The sequence below is a fragment of the Branchiostoma belcheri genome, unplaced genomic scaffold (assembly GCF_001625305.1).
Source record: "Branchiostoma belcheri isolate BF01 breed outbred unplaced genomic scaffold, Haploidv18h27 scaffold29, whole genome shotgun sequence".
NCBI lineage: Eukaryota > Metazoa > Chordata > Leptocardii > Amphioxiformes > Branchiostomatidae > Branchiostoma > Branchiostoma belcheri.
In genome coordinates this window covers 793830-816827 of record NW_017803898.1, presented here as the reverse complement: position 1 = coordinate 816827, position 22998 = coordinate 793830, and the positions used below count along the sequence as shown (strand labels likewise).

Below are 22998 nucleotides of genomic sequence, written 5' to 3'. Positions count from 1 at the left end.
ACTCGGAAATCTGGTTCTCACTGAAGATACGCCATGTTGTAACTTTTAGGTCACGTGATACCATCCACCCCTTCCGGATCACGCGCCAAATATGCTAACTAGAACAGTCCACTAGAAATGGGTGGGAAATGTTTTAAAGCTTTCACTCAAAATGCAAAATTCTCGTCTAATATACTGATATCTTATTAAAAATAGAATAAAATTGCTAGTATACAAAATTTATGATAATTAATTGTGTAATTTTGAGAAGTTTAGCTTAAAGTTTATTTCTAAAAAAATATATCCCCCTATTCTTCAAATGTATTTTTCTTGCCCAGGGCTTGTTGTGATCGGAGTTAGGATACCCTGGGGTTTTAGTGATATCTTACTCTTAGTATTTTTCAGAAAAATTAGATAAATAAAATGATAGCGACAAAAAAACAGGATGAACTTGCATTTATATAAATTTGGAACAATTTGCACTATTTCAGAGGGATAACCTGACCTGAAAAGATTTCAAATCGAAAATTTAGGTTTCCTTTTTTCTTCATAACACCCTCACATTCACCATGATGCAATGCTTCAGCATGGCGGAAAGATGATATGATGGAAAGGTGTGGTGTCTGAATTTACATCTCTTTTGTTGCCTAATTATATCTTAATTGAAGTAAGTGAATTAAGATTATGTTAACATGCACTCTTAAGAGTGAGAAAAATCTAAAGTTGGCGTTTCAAGCGATGTCATGATAGCCAAAAATAAGCGCCGTATTGCTTGACAGTGTGTGCCCCCCTCCCATCATGACATAATTTTGTGTGTGTATTTCAGAATGACATTAATAAGATCATATAACACGTATTACATGTGTATATGCATTGGAAAAATGTTTGCATAAAATATTGACAGCAACAATTTCTACTGACACATTATTTTTTCTTCTTTTTCCACAGTTTTTCTAAGTTAATTCCATGAAACGAAGGAGGGTCTAGATAAAATAGAATGGCGGATGAACAGGTAAGTCAAATGCATTGTGTGAAATTATTGCAGTTTTCAGAAAAACCTACCTTGTGAAAGGATAGAGGCTAAAAGTTAAGACAGAACAAATAGTACTAGCCAGAATTTACCAAAATGTTTGACTGTACAACTCCAGTCTTTGTCAAGGCATAAGATTTAAGAGATCCACTGCATGTTATTAGATGACACAAGTGAATCAATGGGCAGTGGATCATAGGGTGGAGGAAGTCTGTAGTGCCCCCCGTCTTTGTTGAAGGATGGTCCAATGTCTTGTGTCAGATGAGATGTGTCTGAACATATGATGTCTTTGTAGAATAACCCAGGAGCCGAGGCTACAGAAGCTGAACAGAAGCAGCTCAGCAGGAAGGAACGAAAGAAGGAGAAAAGAGCCAAGAAACTGAAGGGGAAGGAAGGAGAGGGCGGAGGTGAGAGGTCATCCGAGGCCACGCCCCAGGGTCATGGAGGTCAAGGTGCAACAAGTGCAGGAGGTCAAGATGTAACAAAACCACAGAAGAGTAAAGCTGAGCTAAAGGCAGAGAGAAGAGCTAAACAGGCAAGTTAACCATTAGCAGTCTATAGGTGCCATACATCTGTGCAATACCATACAAATTGTATTGGTGCCTTTGAATTTGTCAGAGTGCAAACATTTAATAAAAACAGGTACATGTACATCAGTAATAATGCTGAAATATTTATAGTGTTGGCCTTCTTTCTGTATCTTTCTGCCTTGAAGTCTTCACAGCTGAGTCTTTGGCACTTCTAGCTCTAGAAAACAAGAACTACAGTAGGGGGCCAGCCCACTGGTAGGGTTGTGTGTTGACCTTCCCATACTCTTTTTCATAGATGCTGAGTGCTAAGCAGAGAAAGTTGTATGTACAAAATGACCTGGCCAGGGTTTGAACTCCTGACCTCCCGGTTACAAAGCGAGATTGAGCTATTATACCAGTATCTGATGCTTATTTGCTTATAAATTTCAGGAGGCAGACAGAGCAGCTAAGCAAGCCAAAAAGTCAGGAGAAGGTGGAGGGAAGGACCCTGGGACGGTCCAGAAGCCCCGGACTGGCAGCGACAGTAACGTCCCGTCCTCCCCGTCCATGCAAGTCACCAAGAAGGAGGCGCCGAGAGTGCGGGCGAACGTGCTGGTGGACGATCCTAATGTGCAGAAGAAGGTGGCCAAACGACTGGAGACACAGAGGGTTAGTTGTCTTGAAGGTTCATCTGTGTTGGTAGAAGCCATTATGAAACAAGGTGTAACTGTTATTTACAACAACAAGAAATTAAACTTGATTGTACAACTGCTCATTTCCTTGTTTCAGATTTTTCATCAGCTCTTGATTAAGTCTGTGTCTGCGCAATATTCATAGGATGTTAATGATAACTATTCATAGAAGAGTTGGTTCTTTTATTTACTGTGTGGATTTTGTCTGTACAGGTTCCACAGAGACCAGTGACCCAGAAAAAAGTCGGCCTGTTTTCACATCTACATCAGTATGAAAGAGAGACTTCCCTTACCAAGAACATTAGGTAAGAGAACTACTCGTATCTCTGGGGAAGGAGATACCCTTCTGTGGGAGTTGACTGTACTGGGTTGACTGAGGCAGTAGGTGTTCCTTCCTTTCCCAAGGACACAACATTTGGGCCTGCCAGGATACAAACCCAGAACCTTAAGAGTAAATTCAACAATGCTAATCACAAAAACACCTTTCTTTTTGATACAATGGTAGAGTGTATGTTGATACATTCTTTTGTCCCTACAGTTTTTCCCCAGGAGGCATCCACAGTGCGATCCTGAAGCTGGGACTCCAGTACGCTAACGGCATCATCTGTGGGTCTAACTCCAGATGTCTGGCTCTGCTCGTAGCTTTCAAAAAGGTAAATACATGATTTCATATAAAAATGGTAAATATTTCTCAACTGTAATCCCTAAAAATATTTCCTATGCAATATAATGGTTCCACATCTATTAGTGCATTGTAGCTCTGACATTTAATGAAAAGAAATCCATCATACAAATCAATCATATAACTTCCAAAGGTCATATCTTTATACATTGTACTTTGAAGAAAATAGTTTCAATGTTTGATGTATAAAATGTACTTTTTTAGTCTCAGTAAGTATTAAGTTCCCTTTTTCCATTACAGGTGATAGCAGACTACACCACACCTACAGATAAGGACCTCTCCAGAGACTTAGATGCTAAGATAAAGCCTTACATCAGGTGAGAAAATGTTTGTTGTATAATCTCATGTACAGAAAGTACAGTAGAGCAGTAAGATTTTCTCTCAAACAAAAAAAAAGATAGCTGAATCTGTTCCCTTTTCTATTCAAAGAAATATACTTCCGTATTTTGATACAATGTATTACTATGTCAGATCACTCATGAAATCTTTGTGTTTCTTTTCACAGCTTCCTCACTCAGTGCCGCCCCCTGTCTGTTAGCATGGGAAATGCAATCAAGTACATCAAATGGCAGATAAACCACTCACCTAACGACATCCCAGAAGCTGAGGTAAGTACTGTGATAATATGAAGTAAGAAGGAAGAAGAATGCCATGAAAGTGATCTTGAACCAGTTAAGCTCATGATCAATGTACAGTTGAGCTAATCTTCCACTGGTTGTGACAGAGAAGACAGACAGTACTAGTATACATGTACAGGTTCATTGTACATTGTACCATGAAAATTCCCCTAGTTCTTTTTGTCCAATATGTACAATAACACTAAGAGAGGGACAATAGCCATGATTTGAAGTTACAGCCTCTTACCAGTGATGATTATATTTTGGTAGATTGGTTGACGATACCATGGAATTAAGTGTAAACAAAAATACAAGCATGTATCTGAAACTTAACTGTCCGTACAAATTAGAAAACAATAATGTGAATGTCTTGTCTTTTTTTCTGACAGGCAAAGAAGCAGCTACAAGAGAGCATTGACCTGTTTATAAAAGAGAAGATCCTACTGGCAGGGGAAGCCATCTCCAAAACCTACACCCTGTCTAAAATACATGATGGGGATGTCATTCTGGTCTATGGCTTGTAAGTACATGTAGGATGCCTTTGTATTTCTGGATTGAAGGGTGAACATTTGCTTGCAAATGTACTATGTTTCATCCCTATAGTCTGTAAAAGAGTTCTCAAAAGTACACAATGTTTACTATGAGATGGAAAATAATAGTTATTCAGTACCAAGGACAAGAACAGGAGTACAAGCTAAGCATAGTGAAATATATCATATAGTCACTCATCATTTGGTATGAAGATAATAAATGTTTTCAGTGTGCCTGCTTGTAGTAATTTCTACATGCTAGGCACTTTTGAGACACTGATAGATAGTTTTAGGTCCCAGAAAAGGATATCTCATTCCCTCTTTCCTATAGGAGCTAGATGGAGAATGCATAGACAGAATCAGCAATAAAATCACAATATTGAAATGAAACAAATTCCCCCCTAAAAGGTAGAGTGCTTACTTGGAACCAAGAGGTCCCAGGTTCGAGTCCTGACATGCCACCGATCTTGTGCCCTTGGGAAAGGCACTTTACACACCTTTTCCCACTTCACTCAAGTGAAAATGAGTATTGTCTGTCCTGTATTTGTTTCTATGTGTGGGACACAACACCAGCAACAGCTGCCTGTGTCCTGCGTGTATTACACTGTTGCAATTTCAATAAATAAAATCAAATCAAATCAAATGAAGGAAGAAATTCTCCCCCAAATGGTACAAGGTTTTTAATTCCTTGTTTTTGTTATATTTCTGTAGTTCTTCCCTGATCAAGAAGGTCCTATGTGATGCCCATGACAGTGGTAAGAAGTTCAGTGTAGTTGTTGTGGACGGTCGGCCTAAGTTTGAGGGGAAGGAGATGTTGAGAAGACTGGTGAGACACGGCATCAAGTGCACCTACGTACTCATCAATGCAGTATCATACATTATGCAGGAGGTAAGGTCTTCCATTTTTAAATCTATATTAATTTTAGTTTGTTTTGGTTCTGGGGTTTAGAAATCAACATACTGTACATTTGTTTAATGCAGTATCCTACATATAGTCTTCCTTTTTTTAAACTCTAGATTTAGTTAGTTATAGTTTGGGGGTTTAGAAGTCAACATACTGTATATTTGTTTACTTTTGCAGTGGTTTTTTATTTCAATGTGGAAGGAGTGATAGGAATGCATTGCAGTGTTTACAGTTAAAATAGTTTAAAGATGCATTCAATAGGATGTAATTAGAAAATTAAAGTTTTAAAGGGGAAAGCAACCTCTTTAGATCTGCCCTTTCTTTTGAAATTGCTCTGTTAACAATCATTCTTTAAATTGTTCTTGAAGGAAGATACTTATCTTCAAAAACAATTTAAAGAATTAACAGTAACTCACACAAAGATAGTGCTAGAAATATTGTAGGTCTTCTGTATGTGTGTTTCTTTTGAAAATTTTCCTTATGTCTTAATTGCAATGAATGAGAATCTTATACTTACTACATGTGAATTCATTCTACTTGAAAATACTTTTGTTTTTGTAAGATTTGGTTTGTTCTTGTTTAATTAGGTATTTGCCTTTCTAGTATTGCAGGTCTTACGTACTTAACTATACATTTGTAGGTGCATTTCTTTGCGCTTTAGATGTCTCATGTAGGCAATAACTGTATGTGAATGTATGCTACCCTGTACATATTACGGATTTCCTAAGATTTGGTTTGTTTTGCATAATTACATGGTATGTTTTTACATAATCAGGTATCCAAAGTGCTCCTGGGAGCTCACGCCTTACTTGCCAACGGGTTTGTGATGGGGCGGGTGGGGACGTCGTTGGTTGCCATGACAGCGAAGGCCTGTAACGTTCCCGTGCTCGTCTGCTGCGAAACGTACAAGTTCTGCGAGCGCGTGCAGACTGATTCATTCGTGTTCAACGAGCTAGGTGAGTCATAGGGAGTTAGAAATGCGCTTCATTAATAAACTAGAGTCCTATCATGAAAGTTCATGTTTAAAGTTAAAACTTTCGACAAAAACAAACTAAAGATCTGTGGTGTTCAACGAGTTAGGTGAGTGGTAGGAAGTTTGAAATGTGCTTCATTAGTAAATTAGAGAGCCTTAAAGATCTGTGGTGTTGCTTTCTATGTATGTGACATGTATAGTCAGAATAGGACTATGCAGAAAAAGATGTTTCACGGTTTTCGTTGGTCAACGTTGTATCATTACCCAAATTTGGCCTGTTGCAGACAGTATCTTTTCTGACACATTATTTGCAAACTATAGATGGTATGTCATCCTTAAATACGCTAATACGGCCTTAAAGAAGACGTTCTGCCAAAGTGCTTTGCACAATACACGTACAAGTTTCGTGCAGGCGTAGTACATTCTGCCGATTTGCTACAATAATTATATTTTGACCATGCAAGCTTTCTATAAGAGTGAGCAGTGCTACATGGAGTAAAACTCTTTCTTGTGACAATTTGATGAATGTTTTAATACCTTAAATCAGGCACTGTATGTTCTGCCAATGTGCTGGTCTATGCCATCCTTGTAATGAATGTTTTAACGTCTTGAACCAGGTGACCCGGATGACCTGGTACCCCTGAGAAAACAGCGACACCTGGACACCTGGCGGCAACAAGACTCACTGCACCTGCTAAACCTGGTGTACGACATCACGCCTTCTAACTTTATCGCCATGGTGATAACAGAAGTCGGCATGATCCCATGCACATCTGTTCCCGTCATTCTCCGCGTGAAAAGCACTGAAGTGTCCGAAGAATGATAACTCACAATGTCTAAAACCATTTCAGATATTTTGTATTTAATGCCTAACTAGCTGGCTTGATCTATTGTACGTTGATACCAAATGATGAAGATGATGGTGAAATGTCTGAATATTAGCCGTTAGTTCTGAGTTCTAATTGCTCGTATTTGGTGAGAATTATATTTCCTTTTGTATGATCCTTATAACTTTGGTTATTGAACCTCCTTGGTTATATGTAATACAAAGCAAATAAAACAATTTTTGGGGTAAAATCTCTAACGGTGTGATACCATTTTTTTATAGTATGTTGGGTCCAGCATGGCTTGCCCTCACATGCCCTGGTGTGTGATGGTACACATCTATGAATGTGTGTGTTGTGTAAAGAATGACATCAAATGTGTGCTTTTTTTTACCCACGATGTGCATTTATTTGTTAGTACCAACTACGAACAATACATGGCATAACCGTTTACACGTTACAACATGTTAAAGCATTGGCAACAGAAATGATATGATCAGTTAAAAGAAATGAGAGTGCATGTTAATAGGTGCAGAAATAGTAAATGTAATGCTAAAGGTGTAGAATAGACCTATGTAATGTTAAGGTGCAGAATTAGACCTATGTAATGTTAAAAGAGGACTAAGTAAGTAAGTAAGTATGTAATGTTAAAAGAGGACTAAGTAAGTAAGTATGTAATGTTAAAAGAGGACTAAGTAAGTAAGTATGTAATGTTAAAAGAGGACTAAGTAAGTATGTAATGTTAAAAGAGGACTAAGTAAGTAAGTAAGTAATGTTAGAAGTGCAGAAATAGGTCTATGTACTTATATAATCTAACTTAATTGCACTAAAGCAAAGCAACAGAGAAGGCTACAGCAATGGGAGTTCCATCTGTGTCAGAAGTTGGTTTTGTCTTGTTCAGGGTTAGGGTGTTAGTCCACACAGTCGGGGTCAGTCTTCCAGTGGGGCACGAAGGACTCCACTGAGCCACGCAGACGGCCGTTTGGATCCTGGAAGTCATCCTATAGGAAACAGAAAAGGCATTTATGAAAGTATGATAGAGTCTAAGCAGTTATATTGAAATATAGCAGGTTGGCTTTGAAAGAGATTCTATCAGTTCATTTCTCTAAATTAGAAGAATTGCAAACATCGCAATACAATGGGGTGTCCTGGCAGCCATGGCAAATATCGGACCCCACTTACATATCGGCCTTTGATATATACTAGTTCATCAGTTGAGTCATGCTATCAGTTTCAGCTTCATAGAGAAAACAGAAAAGTTAAAAGTACAATAGAGTCTCCCTAGATAAGTGCTTATGAAGCCTAGGACCAAAAAATTTCAGATAAATGTATAAAAACTAGTATTATTGGGTTTGCACGTAACATTAAATCAGCATAATGGATCATTCATCTGACGAAGGTTGACGGGTTTGACCGAAAATTCATGGTGAGTTCTCTTTTGTGTTAAACAAAGTTTAAACTTTACTAGTATGGATTCTTTACCTCTTGGTTCAGTGTGTAGGTGCCACACAGTCCAGCAGTCTTCGCCATGTAGGACTCGGGTGCAGAGACGTACACACGGGTGAGGGAGTCCCACAGGACGGTAAAACCATTGTCCAGGAAGATCTGGGGGCAAAAGAGGAAAGAAACATGTCAGAAGGGAATGGGGAATAGTGGGGTCGTGTAATGGCAGAGTGCTCGACTCGGAACCAAGAGGCCCTGGGTTCAAGACCGATCTTGTGCCCTTGGGAAAGGCACTTAACACAACTTTCCTCACTTAACTCAGGTGAAAATGAGTATTGTCCTGTCCTGTATTTGTTCTCTGCGTAGGTGGTGGCATAGAATGAGTTGATATAACTTTAGTCCGCCATCACCATGTCTAGTCATGAAAAGTTGGAATATATATTTTAAAAAAAGGGAATGGAGGAAGCTATTTGATGTATGTGGTATGGGTTGCTTGCATCATGAAGTTGTTAGCATTTTGTTTGTATTTGTAACAATTCTAAGTGTTGCTAAGAAATCTATCTGGTCCTGTCCTTGGTGCTAGAAAGTCCATCTGGTCCTGTCCTTGGTGCTAGAAAGTCCATCTGGTCCTGTCCTTAGTGCTAGAAAGACTGGCCCTTTCATTGGTACTAAAAAGTCTATCTGGTGCTAGAAAGGCTATCTGGACCTGTCCTTGGTGCTAGATAAGCTATCTGGTCCTGTCCTTGGTACTAATTTGTCCATTTTGTAAGGCCCTAGAACCTTATAAAGAGTTCCTTTATAGGTATAATTTTCTATGTTTATCTAGTTTGCAATGCCTTCCCGTACAAAACACTTGTCACTAACCCTCTGGAACTGAGAGTTGGGGATCTTCTCCATGTAGAAGCCGTGTCCGGTGTAGGGGAGGGTGATGGCGTCACCGTTCATCGTGACGACGTAGTTCCGGCCCAGACGCAGCTCGTTCCCGTTCACACGCACAGTAACACTCCTGGTGCAGGCCTCATCCATGTTACCTAGTGATGAAACACAACGTATCTTTAGGATCTAAAGTTTAAGTACTTAACAATGACCATTCAAGTTGCTAGAGGCAGTATGTTACACCACTGTGTCTAGGGCACGGTATTGGAAAGTAGAGCTTTGCCTACGGACTGAAAAGGCTATAGGACTACTTTTACCAAATGAAAAGTGCTTAAACTTGCGTAAATCGTGTGTTTCTTATAATTAGTATACATGTATAGTAGAGGAGATTCATTCCTCAAGCTAAACGACACTTTTTCAGGCCACAGGGGCAGTAGGTTGTTTATCCACTGTGTCTGGGGCACGGTGGGGAAGGTGGAGCCCATCCCTCTCCTTCCACCACCTTTTACATCTCCGTAATGTATACGTACATATTAACATATTTGCTAGCCTTACAGTAAGCAAGTAGACGTACCAAGGAGGGCACAGCCCATCCTGTTGTCAGTCGCCACGCTGAAATCTTCACCAAGCTTCAGACTCTGCACCAGAGTGTAGGAACAGTTCCCACTGAAACTGTAGTACCTGTACAGACAGAAAATCGTATCAGTAAAACTGTTGGTCCAATATAACTAAGTACACATGATATGATGATTCCAAGGACTTAGAAAATGAAGAGATATAATACTCTACAATAATTATTGTTCGCAGATAAATTTTGTACAACGGAGAGGGGCATCGAATAGCAAAGCTCCTTCACATTGACTTGTTTAACGAAAGCCTACATTTTGCTGACTGTACGTCATCTTCATCAGGTGAATTATCATCTAATGAATTTGACAGGCGGTCATCAAAACGTTGTTAAACAAGTGGTTGTGGATTAAGAAATTTGCTATTCATTCACTCACCATGCCAAGGCCCAGGCTGACATTATTTACGGATAAGAGACTGGAATCTTTTCATATTTTTCAGTCCATGAATCTCTTACTCTTATACATGTACTTAAAGATTTCTCGTCTTACATGATATTTTTAAGTTATTATGAAAACTTACTTTCCGTCAAACGTCCTGTAGTGTGGATCGCCCACAGAGTGACAGGTAGCCTGGTCGGTGGGCACTGTGTTCATGAGCTCGCTCAATTCAAATCATTTCATATTTTTATGGACTATTTTTATAAGTCCACGAGTCGCGTTTTACATGATATTTGTAAGTCTATGAAAACTTACTTTCCGTCGAAAGTCCTGTAGTGAGGGTCTCCCACAGAGTGACAGGTAGCCTGTTCAATGGCCACGGTGTTCATGGACTCAGCCAGGATGTCGTTAGGCGTGAGCATGGGCACGTCGCTCTGCACACCGTCAGGCAGGGGCAGGAAAATCTCCCCGTTTGGCTCGATAGGGTCGACCAGGTCCACCACCTCGTCACCGGCCTGGAACGCACTGTTGTCTGCGGGAGACAGACATGGTGTTCTGTTAGGGCATGGCCATATGTCTTGTGTCTTACAATCGTTGTACAATCGCAAACTGATAGCACAATTCTTAGGATATTCGTGCATGTGTCCTAAACATTCATATCGGCTCTTGTTGTAAAGGAAAGGCTGCCTTAGGGTGCCATCCTCCGTAGTTACCCAAGGCTCCCTTCGTTCGGAAGGCCGTGGTAGCTAGCAACAGTAGGGGGCCGGCAGTAACTACGAATGATGGCACCCAGGCTATCCTTAGAGCCTTGCAGTTTTAGATGTGATCACTAGTACAGGTTGCACTACCGTATAATAGTAGCTTTTGGTAAAGTGGAAATGTTTGGTAATGTTGAAACCTACCCATATCACAGAAGCGCCACTCCCCGGTGTTGCCCTCTGCAGTGGTGTACCCCACATACCTGGCAGCCAGAGGGTTCGGATCAGTCCATTCCATGAAGGCGGGGCCCATGTAGCTTCCTGTAACATACAAAGTACAAATGTCATATTTTAAATCCTTTGCATCATCTGTTAGAATGGCCGTCGGTGACCCCAAACAGAACACGCATTCTGTTCAAATGACTACCGATGGCCCCAAATAGAACAAGCGTTCTGTTCAAATGATTACCAATGACCACAAATGGAACACGTAATACAATCACAAGGACATATGATGAATTTTAGTTTCATGCATAAAAAATATATACAAATCTAAGCTTTGTGCCAGGGGAAATTATTTGGCAGGGGCAGGAATTTGGCTTCACATTGCAGAGACATACCAATATTGCAATACGTCCCAGATCTTGTGGTCCTCGTCGTTATCGCACCCCATCCACGAAAGACTAGACACTACGCTAATAGGACAAGGACCCCAAAAACAATACCTCCGTACCATGAGGAAACAACTAAATCGAGTTACGTATCCCCCTCCTCAAAGACATACCGATTGCGATGCGCCCGTTCTCGATGGAGACCCAAAACTTGAAGAACCGCCCTCCTCACCATTAGCACACCCCAACAACAAAAGACTAGACACTAGGCTAACAACCCAAGACAATACCTCTCTACCAGGAGGTAACAACTTTAGGGAGTTATGCATCCCCCTGGGCAAAGACGTACCGATAGCGATGCGCCCGTTCTCGATGGAGACCCAGAACTTGCGAAACCTCCGGGCCGTGACGACGCCATGCTCCTGCAGCACAACCAGGTCCTCACCGTCCGCCCTCCGCCGGATCGAGTTCCGCGAGTTGCCATGGCTACCAAGCACGATCTCGTAAACATCGTCCATGTCCTGAGAAGAGAGAGTGTCGCATTTTTCATTCAAACAGTTCATTTGTTCATATCAAATCCCATTCCACATAGGTAACAAAAGTCCCGTGTTTTGGGAGAGCAAAAGGAGAGGCCTGGCGAACCCATCTCATATTACTATTAGCCTCAAGGTTCGCCTTAATGATAATCCCGCGCTAGTTTTGGGCCCAGAAGCCATATAAAAGTGTCACAAGAGGGACTACCAAGGATGTTGGGCAGCCTTGATCCTTCAGTCAAAATTAATAAATAAATAGATAAAATAAAACATAGATAATAGGACGTTCTTGTTTACTTTCACTTGTTTACATAGGCATTTATTTGTATAGCTTTGCCTGAGTTTGCTTTGCATGTAAAGTTGATGTTCTGCCACATAATTTGTAAGGCATTCGTATTTAGCTTGTTGTACATGGAGCTCATGCTGCTAGGCTGATTTTCTTATTTTAAAAATTGTAATCGTAAGAACAGTAAAGTGCTGACCCTGTTAGCCGGTGAGAGGGACAGATGTGCGTCTCCCCTGGCCTTCACCTCAAACGTGAAGGTGTTGGTGTTCAGCCGGCCCACGTCCCAGCGGTACTGTTTACTGGTGCCTGTGAACCTGCTCTTACACAGGGGCTCCACTGGAAACATAATAACATAGCCATTATGACAATTTTGCTTACTATGGGTATTTGCTGTTGCATTGATGTAGTTATAACACAGAACACGATGGTAAGGCACGACTTCATTAAAGGCTCGACTGGAAATATATAGTTATATAACAGAAAAGGGTATCAGGGCATTGCAACTAGCCCGGGTACCAGACTGTTTCCAGAGCCTACACAGGCCAGGTCTTTGGCTTCAGGACCAACATGCTCCCAAGGAAATTATACCACAGCCCCCCTCAGTTAGGCCCCTACACGCTGTCTAACAACTCTTAGCCTAGTGTGCTATTGGTCTGGCATCCAGGCTACATGTAATTGCAACAGTTCCTATGCCCCAACAAAGACAGGAGACGCTACAGACTAAGGCAAGCGTCTACCCAGACTGCACTGTCCACGATACCTACACTGTACATGTAGTTGAATCGTTTTCAACACGATAGACATTTTTAATCCCCCAAACAGAAGCAACTGTAGATGTATCCCTAGAAATAATATCTACTTACTACAATGTATTAGCAAACTAAACAAGACCAACATACGGTTGTAGCAGGCCAGTTCTCCGTCCACGACTGCCCAGTGCTCGTTCTGTGCGCAGGCCACCTCGATACACTGTACCTCATTCCCGAGGTGACACTTGCACATCCTGTTGTCACCTTCTCCCCACTCTTCAGCCAACTAAACATCAGGAAAACATATTTACTGCCATTGATCATCATGACCGAGTTTTGAGACTTATGATCTCTTAAGTGCTCTTATTACTTACTGAGCGTATATGCCATACATGAATTAAAAGGGGCATTGTTGAACTGTTAAACTGGTTTTCTTTAATCAAATGCAAATTCAAAATAGATTAATCAATTGGAGTCAACCTTATTTGATTTCAACATGCAATAATTTCTACATAATTGGTCCACATTTCTAGATCTATTGTCACAGTGGTTATTTGGCAATTAATGTTAATACAGGTGTTTTTATATTTTGATCAGGGTAGGTCGGCTACTTGGTTATCATACAGCTAATACATGAACATTTCTTCCAAAGACTCTGCATTTAATGAACAATCAATTTTTTAATCAATTATCACTTACAGCATAATAGTTGCCGTTATGAACGCAGCCACACTGATCCTTTGGTACGCATGCGTCACCACTCATGACGTAACCCTCGTCACACTCGCACCCCTCCAGACAGGGGCTGTTACAGCGCGCAGGCGCATTGAGGTCCGTACACATGGCGGGACAGGCGGAGGTGCAGGGACTGTAGTGGCTGTTGGGCGGGCACATCAGGGCTGAAAAAAAGGTACAGAATGGACACTGAAATGATAACATGTCTTTTGCTGTGATTGCATACTAAAATGTCAAATAATGTACAACGAATATGGATCAATAAAGTTGTGCTTTAGACTTTTCCACTGGATAAGAATTTCGAACTAGAAAAGTCACAACTTTATTGATTCAAGTTTTCAACCCGGGATGACTAATCTTCACATTCAAACAAATATGGATGTACGCAGAACAATAAAATGCAATCAGGTGTCTTTTCCTTGCACTTAAGCTCTATTCTTACGCATCAAATGCGATTTTTTAGCCAAGTTAAAAAGTGCCAGAAGCCTATATCGTCCCAGGCCTAGTTTTTAGTCATGTCTGTTGTATTCCTCACAGTTACCACGATAACCCCGTTTTAAAAGCTTACACTTCTTTTAACACTTGATCGGTCTTGATCGGTCTCACTCTCGTACTATTACAATGTAAAGTACCCTGTTGGTTGTTGAACATGAAGACAATTTTAGAGGAGTCCGGCTATGCCTGCCTATATACACATGACTATATTAACAAACCATTCCATCTGCATGAACTAAGACAAAGATTAAAAGATATATTCATCCAGAAATTCAACTCAGCACTACAAGCACAAGGGCAAAGGAAAAATCAAGGCAACAAACTGAGAACATACAAAACATTCAAAGTACTATACGACAGAGAACCATATTTAGACATCCCAAATTTTGAAAACCGCAGAGCCATGTGTAAACTCCGTATTAGCGACCACCCTCTACACATAGAATCTGGCAGGCATAGCCGTACACCGTTACAAGATAGACTGTGTACATTCTGTAACAATTCGTGTATTGAAGATGAATCGCATTTTATGCTTGACTGTAAATTATATGATAACGAACGTAAATCACTGTTCAGTTCAATTAAGCTCGACAAAAAATGTAAAACATTATCAAAGGAAGACACCTTTAAATATATCATATCATGTACAAATATAGACGTCATCAATGAAGTATGTAAGTATATTTCAAAATGTTTCAAAAAGAGAGAAGAAGCCATTAGAACTTAGATCAATACAACTTATATTTATATTTCTTTTTATCTTATTTTTAGCATTGTATACTTTAGACCTAATGTTAGCCTTTTATATTACTATTGTTGTAGTACTCTCTAGTACATTGTACATCCATGCATTTATCCCTCCGGGGAATGAACATGCAATAAAGTTTCTACAATGGTGGCAGCGGTGGGATATCCCACCAAAGTTAAAAGTATTTAAGAAAAGATCTTACGACACATGTGCTCAGTTCTCCATCCAGTGATCGGGATGCCTGCTTGTGCGCATGCCTCGGCATAAGCCTCCAGGTTTTCACACATCAGAGCCTGGCTGCCGTCGAACATCAACATATCGTATCTATAGGAGAAATAGAACAGAGGTGCTTGATCTGTAATGCATTTTGTACAAGGCTTTAGTTAGTATGTATGATAAGACTGCACGTGGCGTGTAGACTTAAGCATGTCGTATCTACAGGAAAACCGATCAGAACCTAGATGCTTCGGTCGTGTGGCGTAGCGGCAGAGTGCGCGACTCGGAACTAAGAGTCCCGGGTTCGAGCCCTGACATGCCACCGATCTTGTGCCCTTGGGAAAGGCACTTTACACGACTTTCCTCACTTCGCTCAGGTGTAAATGAGTTTTGTACTGTCCCTGTGTTGGTGGCGGCATTAATATAAGTTGAAAAAACTTGAGTGTGCCGTCACCACGTCTTGTGATTGCATGTTTCGGAATATAAAAAAAAGTACAATATTTACATATCTACACATGTGTGGTTACAGGGAAATATATATACGCTTCTGATATCTGTAATGCAAGGCTTAAGTCTTCATTTATCCCCAGCTAGATGACAATGTTTTTGCTTGCTTCCCCTTATGTTCTCAAGTAGTGGAACAATTGGTAAAACTAACAAAGATTGTTAAAATCACGCTAAATATGCACGTTTGTAGAACATATTGTGCCAGTGAGGGCAAAATCCATAGTGTATTGTCCCTATGCATGTGCATGACACTTTGAAAGAACGTTTCATTTTACTTTATTTCAGTTTTACATTTTGTGTACACCTTTGGAAATGTTATGTCGGAAAATATAGCAGGCAAAATTTCTGAAAACCGTGAAAACCCCGAGTTTCATACAGATGCAGTGTGTTATGCCGACGCGTTTGCTTAATATAGCCTGTATACACCTACTTGCATGCATCGAAGTAATTAGATGGATCCACCACTGAGAAGCAGGCGCCGAACATTCCCCTGCCGTCAGTGAGTTGTCCGCAGTTAGTGACACTCTCCACCTCCTGTACAAGGGCCTGGTTCACATGGGCAGGGTCTTCTGGTAGCTCTGGAGCCAACGGACAACTGGGGAAACATGTTCTGAGTTATTTATCTATATTTGTACCTTAACGATTGGGACTACATTGTTAGCAGGCACGGAAGAGGCACCTGACGTCGGTGAGCTGTCCACAGTTAGTAACACTCTCCACCTCTTGTACAAGGGCCTGGTTCACATGGGCTGGATCTTCTGGCAGCTCTGGGGCCAACGGACAACTAGGAGAAATATTTGAAATATTTACGTCGTTATTTATCGTAACATTTAACTTAACGTTTTGGGACTACATTGTTAGCAGCCACCAAAGATTGCTGTTGGCGAGTTGCCCACAGTTGGTCACACTCTCCACCTCTTGTACAAGCGCCTGGTTCACATGGGCTGGGTCTTCTGGCAGCTCAGGAGCCAATGGGCAGCTGGGGAAACATGTTCGGAGTTATTTATCTTTATTTGTAACTTTCTGTTTGGGACTACATTGTTAGCAGGCACCGAAGATACCACTGGCGTCGGTGAGCTGACCACAGTTAGTCACACTCTCCACCTCTTGTACAAGGGACTGGTTCAGATGGGCTGGGTATTCCGGTAGTTCTGGAGCCAACGGGCAACTGGGACAACGGACAATATTTTCTTAGTTATTCATCTTAGTTTTATTCACATGTATTTTTCGAGGATTGGACAAAAGCATGGTCTGGGTGCCATCCTTTTGGGGCACCTTGCGCTCGCTGATCTGAAAAACGTTTTTTTATTGGGTCAGCCAGGGTGCAATGCAAGGAGCCCCCTGGATGGCAGTCAGGACAGGAAGTGTGTGGGGAAATGGTATAACCACAGACTGGCAGGAAGCTGGGGGGTCATTTCCTGACTCCCCAGCTTGCTGCATGTCCGTTACCTCATTCAAGCCAGTGGGAAAATGTATACAAAATCATCAGGAAAATTATGAAAAATATGTGTAATGCATAAACCAAGATCTCCACTACAACTCCCAATTCTTCACAGAGGCTTGGGTTTTTTTTCTTGTTTGGACTCACCTGGGATCATCATGGGTCCTCCAGCTTTCCCCAAACTCCACCACTCCTGTGGTGGCCATGCCCAGGGGAGAGACTCTGTCGTCGTCTTGCTGTCCGTTAAAGTTGCCGCAGACACCCTTCGTCTGGCCGCTGAATATCGACGGGATCTACAAGAATCAAACGAAGATTCATGTGTAAACACAAGGTGGCTCATTCTTGTATAAAGAATGATCTTTCTTTGCACGTTCTTGTCCATGTGCGCTAAATGCAGTGGTTTCACATGAAGCGTTACGTAAAGAATCATCATGTAACATTCCTGAACAGTTGGGGGCTAAAGCCTCCTAGGGAGGCGCTGAACTATTAGGTGTTCGCAGCTAAAAGGAAGACGGGAGGCCAAGCAATGACTTGGAAGAGGATGGTCCAGCGGGACATTACAGAGACGGGTTGTGGATAGGAGGGGCGCAACTGACAACAAAAGACAAAAAAAACGTGAAAGACATTGATGGCCCACCCCTGTGCCAAACGCCAAAATGCAGCAATGATGAATTATGAACTTCAAGATGTTTGTCACCACGTTACCTTGACATCCACCAGTGCGTTGCCATTGTAGATGACCTTGAGGCAGAAGTCGGTGTAGAAGACCAGGTTGTTGCCACTCAGCTTCACCACAGCTCGGCCCAGGCACACTGGCAAGGTGCGCTGGATACCGTCAACCTGGGGAACACGGTTACAAACATTTTCAAAGCTAAAAGTTTTGATCAAACACAAAAAAAAAGTTCTCATCTAGAGCTTTCGACCTGTCACTCTGATCTTCTTCAGTAGACTGTCCCGCGACGGGGGCTGGCATCGTTTACCAGATACCTTTGACCCAGTGTTGACGTCACACTTCAGAGAGGCAATGTGAAGTCTATTTGCCTGCCTGCCTACATGTATGTGCTGAGGCCAGAAACTGGTCCCTTACTCCCTTCCATCTGGAATCTCCATCTTGCTCTGTCCATGGCCAGAGTCTCAGCTAAGCCATGTATAAGCCCTTCACGGTAAGTCCTGTGACTATTTACCTACAGTAAATGTCTTCCCTCTTCTCTGTCACGAGCAGCGGCAGACTGAACTTGAACTTTGAACTTTCACCTACCTTAACCTTCTTGCCCTTCTCCAAAGACACCTTATGTCCGTACACCTCCACGTCCACTCGGCTGACGAAGGACACCCTGTTGTTGTGTCAATTCTCGTTCTTCACGATCACTTTGAACTCGAACTTTGAACTTGAACTTTGAACAATTGGACGTTCAACTTTCACCTACCTTGACCTTCTTGCCCTTCTCCAAAGACACCTTGTGTCCGTACACCTCCACGTCCACTCGGCTGACGAAGGACACCCTGTTGTTGCGTCAATTCTCGTCCTTCACGGAGACCACTTTGAACTTGAACTTTAAACTTTCACCTACCTTGACCTTCTTGCCCTTCTCCAAAGACACCTTATGTCCGTACACCTCCACGTCCACCCTGCTAACAAACGACACCCGGTTGTGGCGATGCTCGTTCATTTATTTAGTAGGCATTAAATGCCTTCTATCTTCCCTGTCACGTGCAGTAGGAGACTAGCTCTTCAGTAAGCTAAAACGTTTTCTTTTGAACTTGAACTTTCACCTACCTTAACCTTCTTGCCCTTCTCCAAAGACACCTTGTGCCCGTACACCTCCACGTCCACCCGGCTGACGAAGGACACCCGGTTGTTGTGGCGATGTTCGTTCTTGGCGGAGACGCGGAAGTGCGTTCCCGTGGTGCTCTCCGCCAGCACGTAGGTGCAGATGCCCTGGAAGTCCGTCCTCCTGCCGTCAAACGAGATGTAGTGAGGGTCGCCCCACGCTCGGCATTCCCCTACTCCTGTGGAGAAGTGTTTTCAATTGAAAGTTTAGCAGGACCTTTGGAAATCGTACTTGAATGGGTTAAGACGAAATTGCATCCAGGTCGTCCTTAGAGTGTCCGTAGAACCAACGTAGCCAGTTATCGTATTAGATGGGGAATAGATATACATGTATATATAGTTTCTATCATTACACCATTCAGTATAACTCAAAAGACGGTGTATTTGATCAACGCACCGTCATTATCTGTAGATAAAGGCACATTCTATTATCTGTTGGTTAATGGCCAAGTACAATGTACTTGACCATTCTCTTCTCGATACGATTTCATGAATGGGGATTTTGTATTTTCCTGAAAATTCATTCGACTGGGTGACTAGTTGATAAACCGGACTCTGAAATATTTCATATTTGTTATGCCCGTAATACAGTGTACATATCCCATACCTTCTGTGGGGCAGAGTGGTTCGTCCATACACAGGTCGTGCATGGCCACCTCCAGTGGGTCTGTCATCAGCGCAGCGTCATCAGCACTCGGCACGTGGACAATAGCTGTGGGAGCTGGGGGGAAATACATTGTAGGCTTATTCTATCTCATTTAGACAAAATGGAGAAAACCTCTGGTCATGGGAACTTTTATGATATTTATTGATATACCTGTACGTGGCTTAATTAACTTGTATCCACCTGGCTATGTTTAGTTGCTGTAGACCATGCGAAAGACACAATGCTTTGTAGTTGTAGGACCTGGTCAAATCCATTGCATGATTCTCATACGATTGTAAACTAAAGTGTGACTCGTGGGATATTCGTGCTTTTTTCATACAATATTCAGCTGTCTATTGTTGTCTTAGATCCTTGTGGCTGCCTGGTTCTATTTTCCCCCTTACGTTGTACTTTCTTTGTCCTACAGTAATGTCATGAGAGTAAAGAGCATATTGAACTTACCATTGAGTTGGCAGATGTAGTGCTGCTGGGCTGTGCAGCTCAAGTCGTTCCAGTCATAGGCATAAACCTTCCTCAGTTCTCCACAGTCTTCATCTCCTGCACTGTTAGGCTCCCTCTGGTCAACAAATTTAGACACACGTTTAGTACAGTAACATATACAAGACAGTAATCACGTACAATGTGCATGTACATATATCACGCGTATACATGTAGCTATCGTGTACAGCGATGTAGAGTTATTCTACTCTAAACAGACTAGCTTTTACACTTTTCTTCAGGTGTGACCAGAAACGCTTGAAGGGTGTTTGTATTACTCACCCGATTGTAGTTTAACGATGAATGACTCTAACAAGCTTGTTTACCTTTACTAGCTCACAGAAATGACTAGGCAGCAACATCATTTGACAAAATAGCTGTTTGAAATGACTAGGTTTCCCCACTATTTGACACAAAGTGAAGTGTACTAGATATCATTATCTAACATAGGAAACCTCTGACTAGTTCCCTTACCGAGTGCCAGACGTTGAAGTCTCCGAGTGCGCCACCATCAGGCCACGCCCACGTTCCCTCCGTCTGTCTGTCATTCAGCCCGAACCAATGAGATTCGTCCACCGTGTTCCGGATGTGAGTCACCAGGTAGTTGTGGGTGAACTAAAATGAAACAGCATTTCAATAATTCAGTCAGTGAATACAAGATTTTTAAAAAGAGCTTGTGTCTCGAAGTATTCTCTACTTTTCTATTCTTGGGCCCTTCCAGACGGTCTACAGCTTTTATAGATTCTACTTTTCTTCGTATATAGCCATGTAAAATGAAACATGTCTACTTCTCACTTGTCAGAATCAGACAAACCATAAGCGGTGGGCTAATGAGCAATAGGTCAAAGGTGAATAGAAGTCGATATCGGCCCCCTTCTCTGTACTTGGGCGTTGATTGGCCATAGTGTAGGAGGTCAAGAGATTACGCAATCGGGTTATTTAGGACTTGTCCAGAATATTTAGTAGGGTAAGTCCATCCCTTTCTTGTGTTGAAGTTTAATCCTTCTTTGTAATGTTAGAAAATTTAATACAAATGAGCTTTTCTACAGACCTGATCCTTGATGACAGCCAGAGTCGCCCCCTGGTCAAGACAGTTCTTCTCTGCGTCGTGGTACGCCATCTTGTTGGCGGAGAACATGTAGCACTGCGCGTTAAACTCGTGATAGCCGTCCGGACACTCACGGGCGTCAAGGGCTTCACCTGATTTCCAGCATAAGAAATGACACAATCGTTACAGAAATCAATATTTCTTTATCAAAAGGTCAGCTTTAAATACAGCTTTCTTAAAAAAATGTCACATTTGTTTGTTTGAACCATACTTTATTCATGAGAACCTCAAATTGACCTGCAGGCCTCTTTTCATGAGGAGAGAGGTAAGAGTCAAAAATATGTCAAAAATATAGAAAGTTTACATCCTGATAAATTATGCACATATATTTACACACACGATACAAAAACGTGCAATCGAGTAAATGCTGGTATATGGTTCGTGTCCGATCGTAAATAAAAGTAAATGCAACGTTATCTGAGTACCTTAAATCAACATATCTATTATTGGTAATCAGCGTCGATTGGAAGTCTGTATCTGCCCCCGTCACTGCACAATGAAGGATGATGGGTGATGATGCTTCTTACTTACCAACAGTGATCTCACAGATGTAGTTGATGGTGTCTGTGCAGCTTTGGTCGTTCCACGTGTCCCCGATGATCTCTGTACAGTCTTCGTCAATCTGGTCATTAGGCTCACCTGCACCCCAGTATCTGGTGAATACAATGGCGGAAAAAATCCTCATTTCCTTGAAATGTGATTTGACCAATCATGGTTAAATAGAGGACGTGCTCAGAATTAAGAGTTAAGAGAACAAAGAGTTGAAAGCATTGACACGACAGTATCTGGTGTACAATGACGAAAATAATCTCTAATTTTCTTGAAAATAATTGTAATTGGTTTCGTAACAAATTTCAACAACCAATTATGGTAAAATGTACTCGGTGGTATATTTAGTTTTATTAGTGAAAAGCTTTAACCTCGAAGCTTCCCATCAATTGCAACAGTAGTGCAGATTTCTTTACTCACGTGACCATCACGGGGCTTCCATCGCTCCATTCGAAAGAACCCTCCTTGCCGTTGTCATGGAAACCGATCCAGTATTTCCCGTCAGGCTTCTGGGCGAGCACCCAGGTCTGAGAAAACAAATCAAAACATGCAAGCTTTGAGTTCCTAAGTTCCTCCTTCGTGCGTGCCATTCAACTCCTTCCAGCCTACGGGAAGACCGTTTTGACCTCCAGTTTGTCGACCTTTCGTCAACGCCTTTGAGGGACCATTTTGGCCTCCAATCCAGCCTTCCTGTCAGTCTTCGGTTACACCATTTCCCCTCACCTCCTGTGACCCTACTGTATTTATTAAACAACAGCGGACGCTCAAGCAAACAAATCCCCAAAGTCCATGCACGGAGACCCAATTTACTGACAAAATCCTGACGTGTGACAATCGCCTACGGACGCGAGGGTACGAAAACTTAGAATGTTGAATTTTTCCTACGTGTAAACGCGTCTGCTTTGCCGTACATTCAGATCGTACGAAGAGTTAACAAAGATAATGGTGATAAGATAAGTCTTACCCATTCCTCCTGTGAGTTGATGCTGACCAGGTCGCCTCCGCTCTGCAGACAGTCCTGCCGCGCGTCGTGCCAGGTGGTCTCGCCCACCACGTACTTGTAGCAGGAGCCGGCATGCGTCAGCCAGCCGTCAGGGCACTTTGTCATAGGCTCAGGCAACACTGGGGGTCAACACAACAACAGTTCAGTTGCCTGGTGTCTAGTATCCTGGTTACCAAACCTATTCGTTTGCGGATAGGACAAAAGAGACTCTGGAGCTAAAATAGGTTTGGCAACTAGGCCACAATTGCGGAGAAGACGAAAGAGACTTCTCCAAATTT

At 42.0% G+C, this 22998-nt stretch overlaps 2 protein-coding genes across 2 annotated transcripts in view; one reads left to right on the top strand and one right to left on the bottom strand.

The window, feature by feature from the left end:
* The first annotated feature begins 508 nt into the window (after window positions 1-508).
* On the top strand, window positions 509-6739 carry LOC109473022 (translation initiation factor eIF-2B subunit delta-like). The gene is made up of 12 exons (XM_019772914.1): window positions 509-593; window positions 928-991; window positions 1305-1544; window positions 1969-2187; window positions 2424-2515; window positions 2749-2863; window positions 3133-3209; window positions 3398-3500; window positions 3899-4029; window positions 4751-4928; window positions 5719-5899; window positions 6534-6739. Exons 2-12 carry the CDS (start codon window positions 977-979, stop codon window positions 6737-6739), a joined length of 1557 nt encoding a protein of 518 aa, XP_019628473.1. The 5' UTR covers window positions 509-593; window positions 928-976.
* Window positions 6740-7434: 695 nt separating this feature from the next.
* Window positions 7435-22998, bottom strand: part of LOC109472902 (IgGFc-binding protein-like) — a 39133-nt gene continuing 23569 nt past the window's right edge. Inside the window, exons 36-57 of the mRNA XM_019772768.1 lie at window positions 22682-22839; window positions 22138-22244; window positions 21700-21821; window positions 21112-21260; window positions 20535-20675; window positions 20025-20139; window positions 19524-19637; window positions 18863-19095; window positions 17791-17925; window positions 17233-17378; window positions 16075-16239; window positions 15124-15245; window positions 13643-13842; window positions 13094-13229; window positions 12391-12530; window positions 11725-11896; window positions 10969-11085; window positions 10382-10598; window positions 9634-9740; window positions 9048-9214; window positions 8223-8345; window positions 7435-7741 (exon numbers count right to left, since the gene is read on the bottom strand). Of these exons, the coding sequence (XP_019628327.1) occupies window positions 7652-7741; window positions 8223-8345; window positions 9048-9214; window positions 9634-9740; window positions 10382-10598; window positions 10969-11085; window positions 11725-11896; window positions 12391-12530; window positions 13094-13229; window positions 13643-13842; window positions 15124-15245; window positions 16075-16239; window positions 17233-17378; window positions 17791-17925; window positions 18863-19095; window positions 19524-19637; window positions 20025-20139; window positions 20535-20675; window positions 21112-21260; window positions 21700-21821; window positions 22138-22244; window positions 22682-22839 (3176 nt within the window). The 3' untranslated portion in view covers window positions 7435-7651. The remainder of the gene's footprint in view (window positions 7742-8222; window positions 8346-9047; window positions 9215-9633; window positions 9741-10381; window positions 10599-10968; window positions 11086-11724; window positions 11897-12390; window positions 12531-13093; window positions 13230-13642; window positions 13843-15123; window positions 15246-16074; window positions 16240-17232; window positions 17379-17790; window positions 17926-18862; window positions 19096-19523; window positions 19638-20024; window positions 20140-20534; window positions 20676-21111; window positions 21261-21699; window positions 21822-22137; window positions 22245-22681; window positions 22840-22998) is intronic.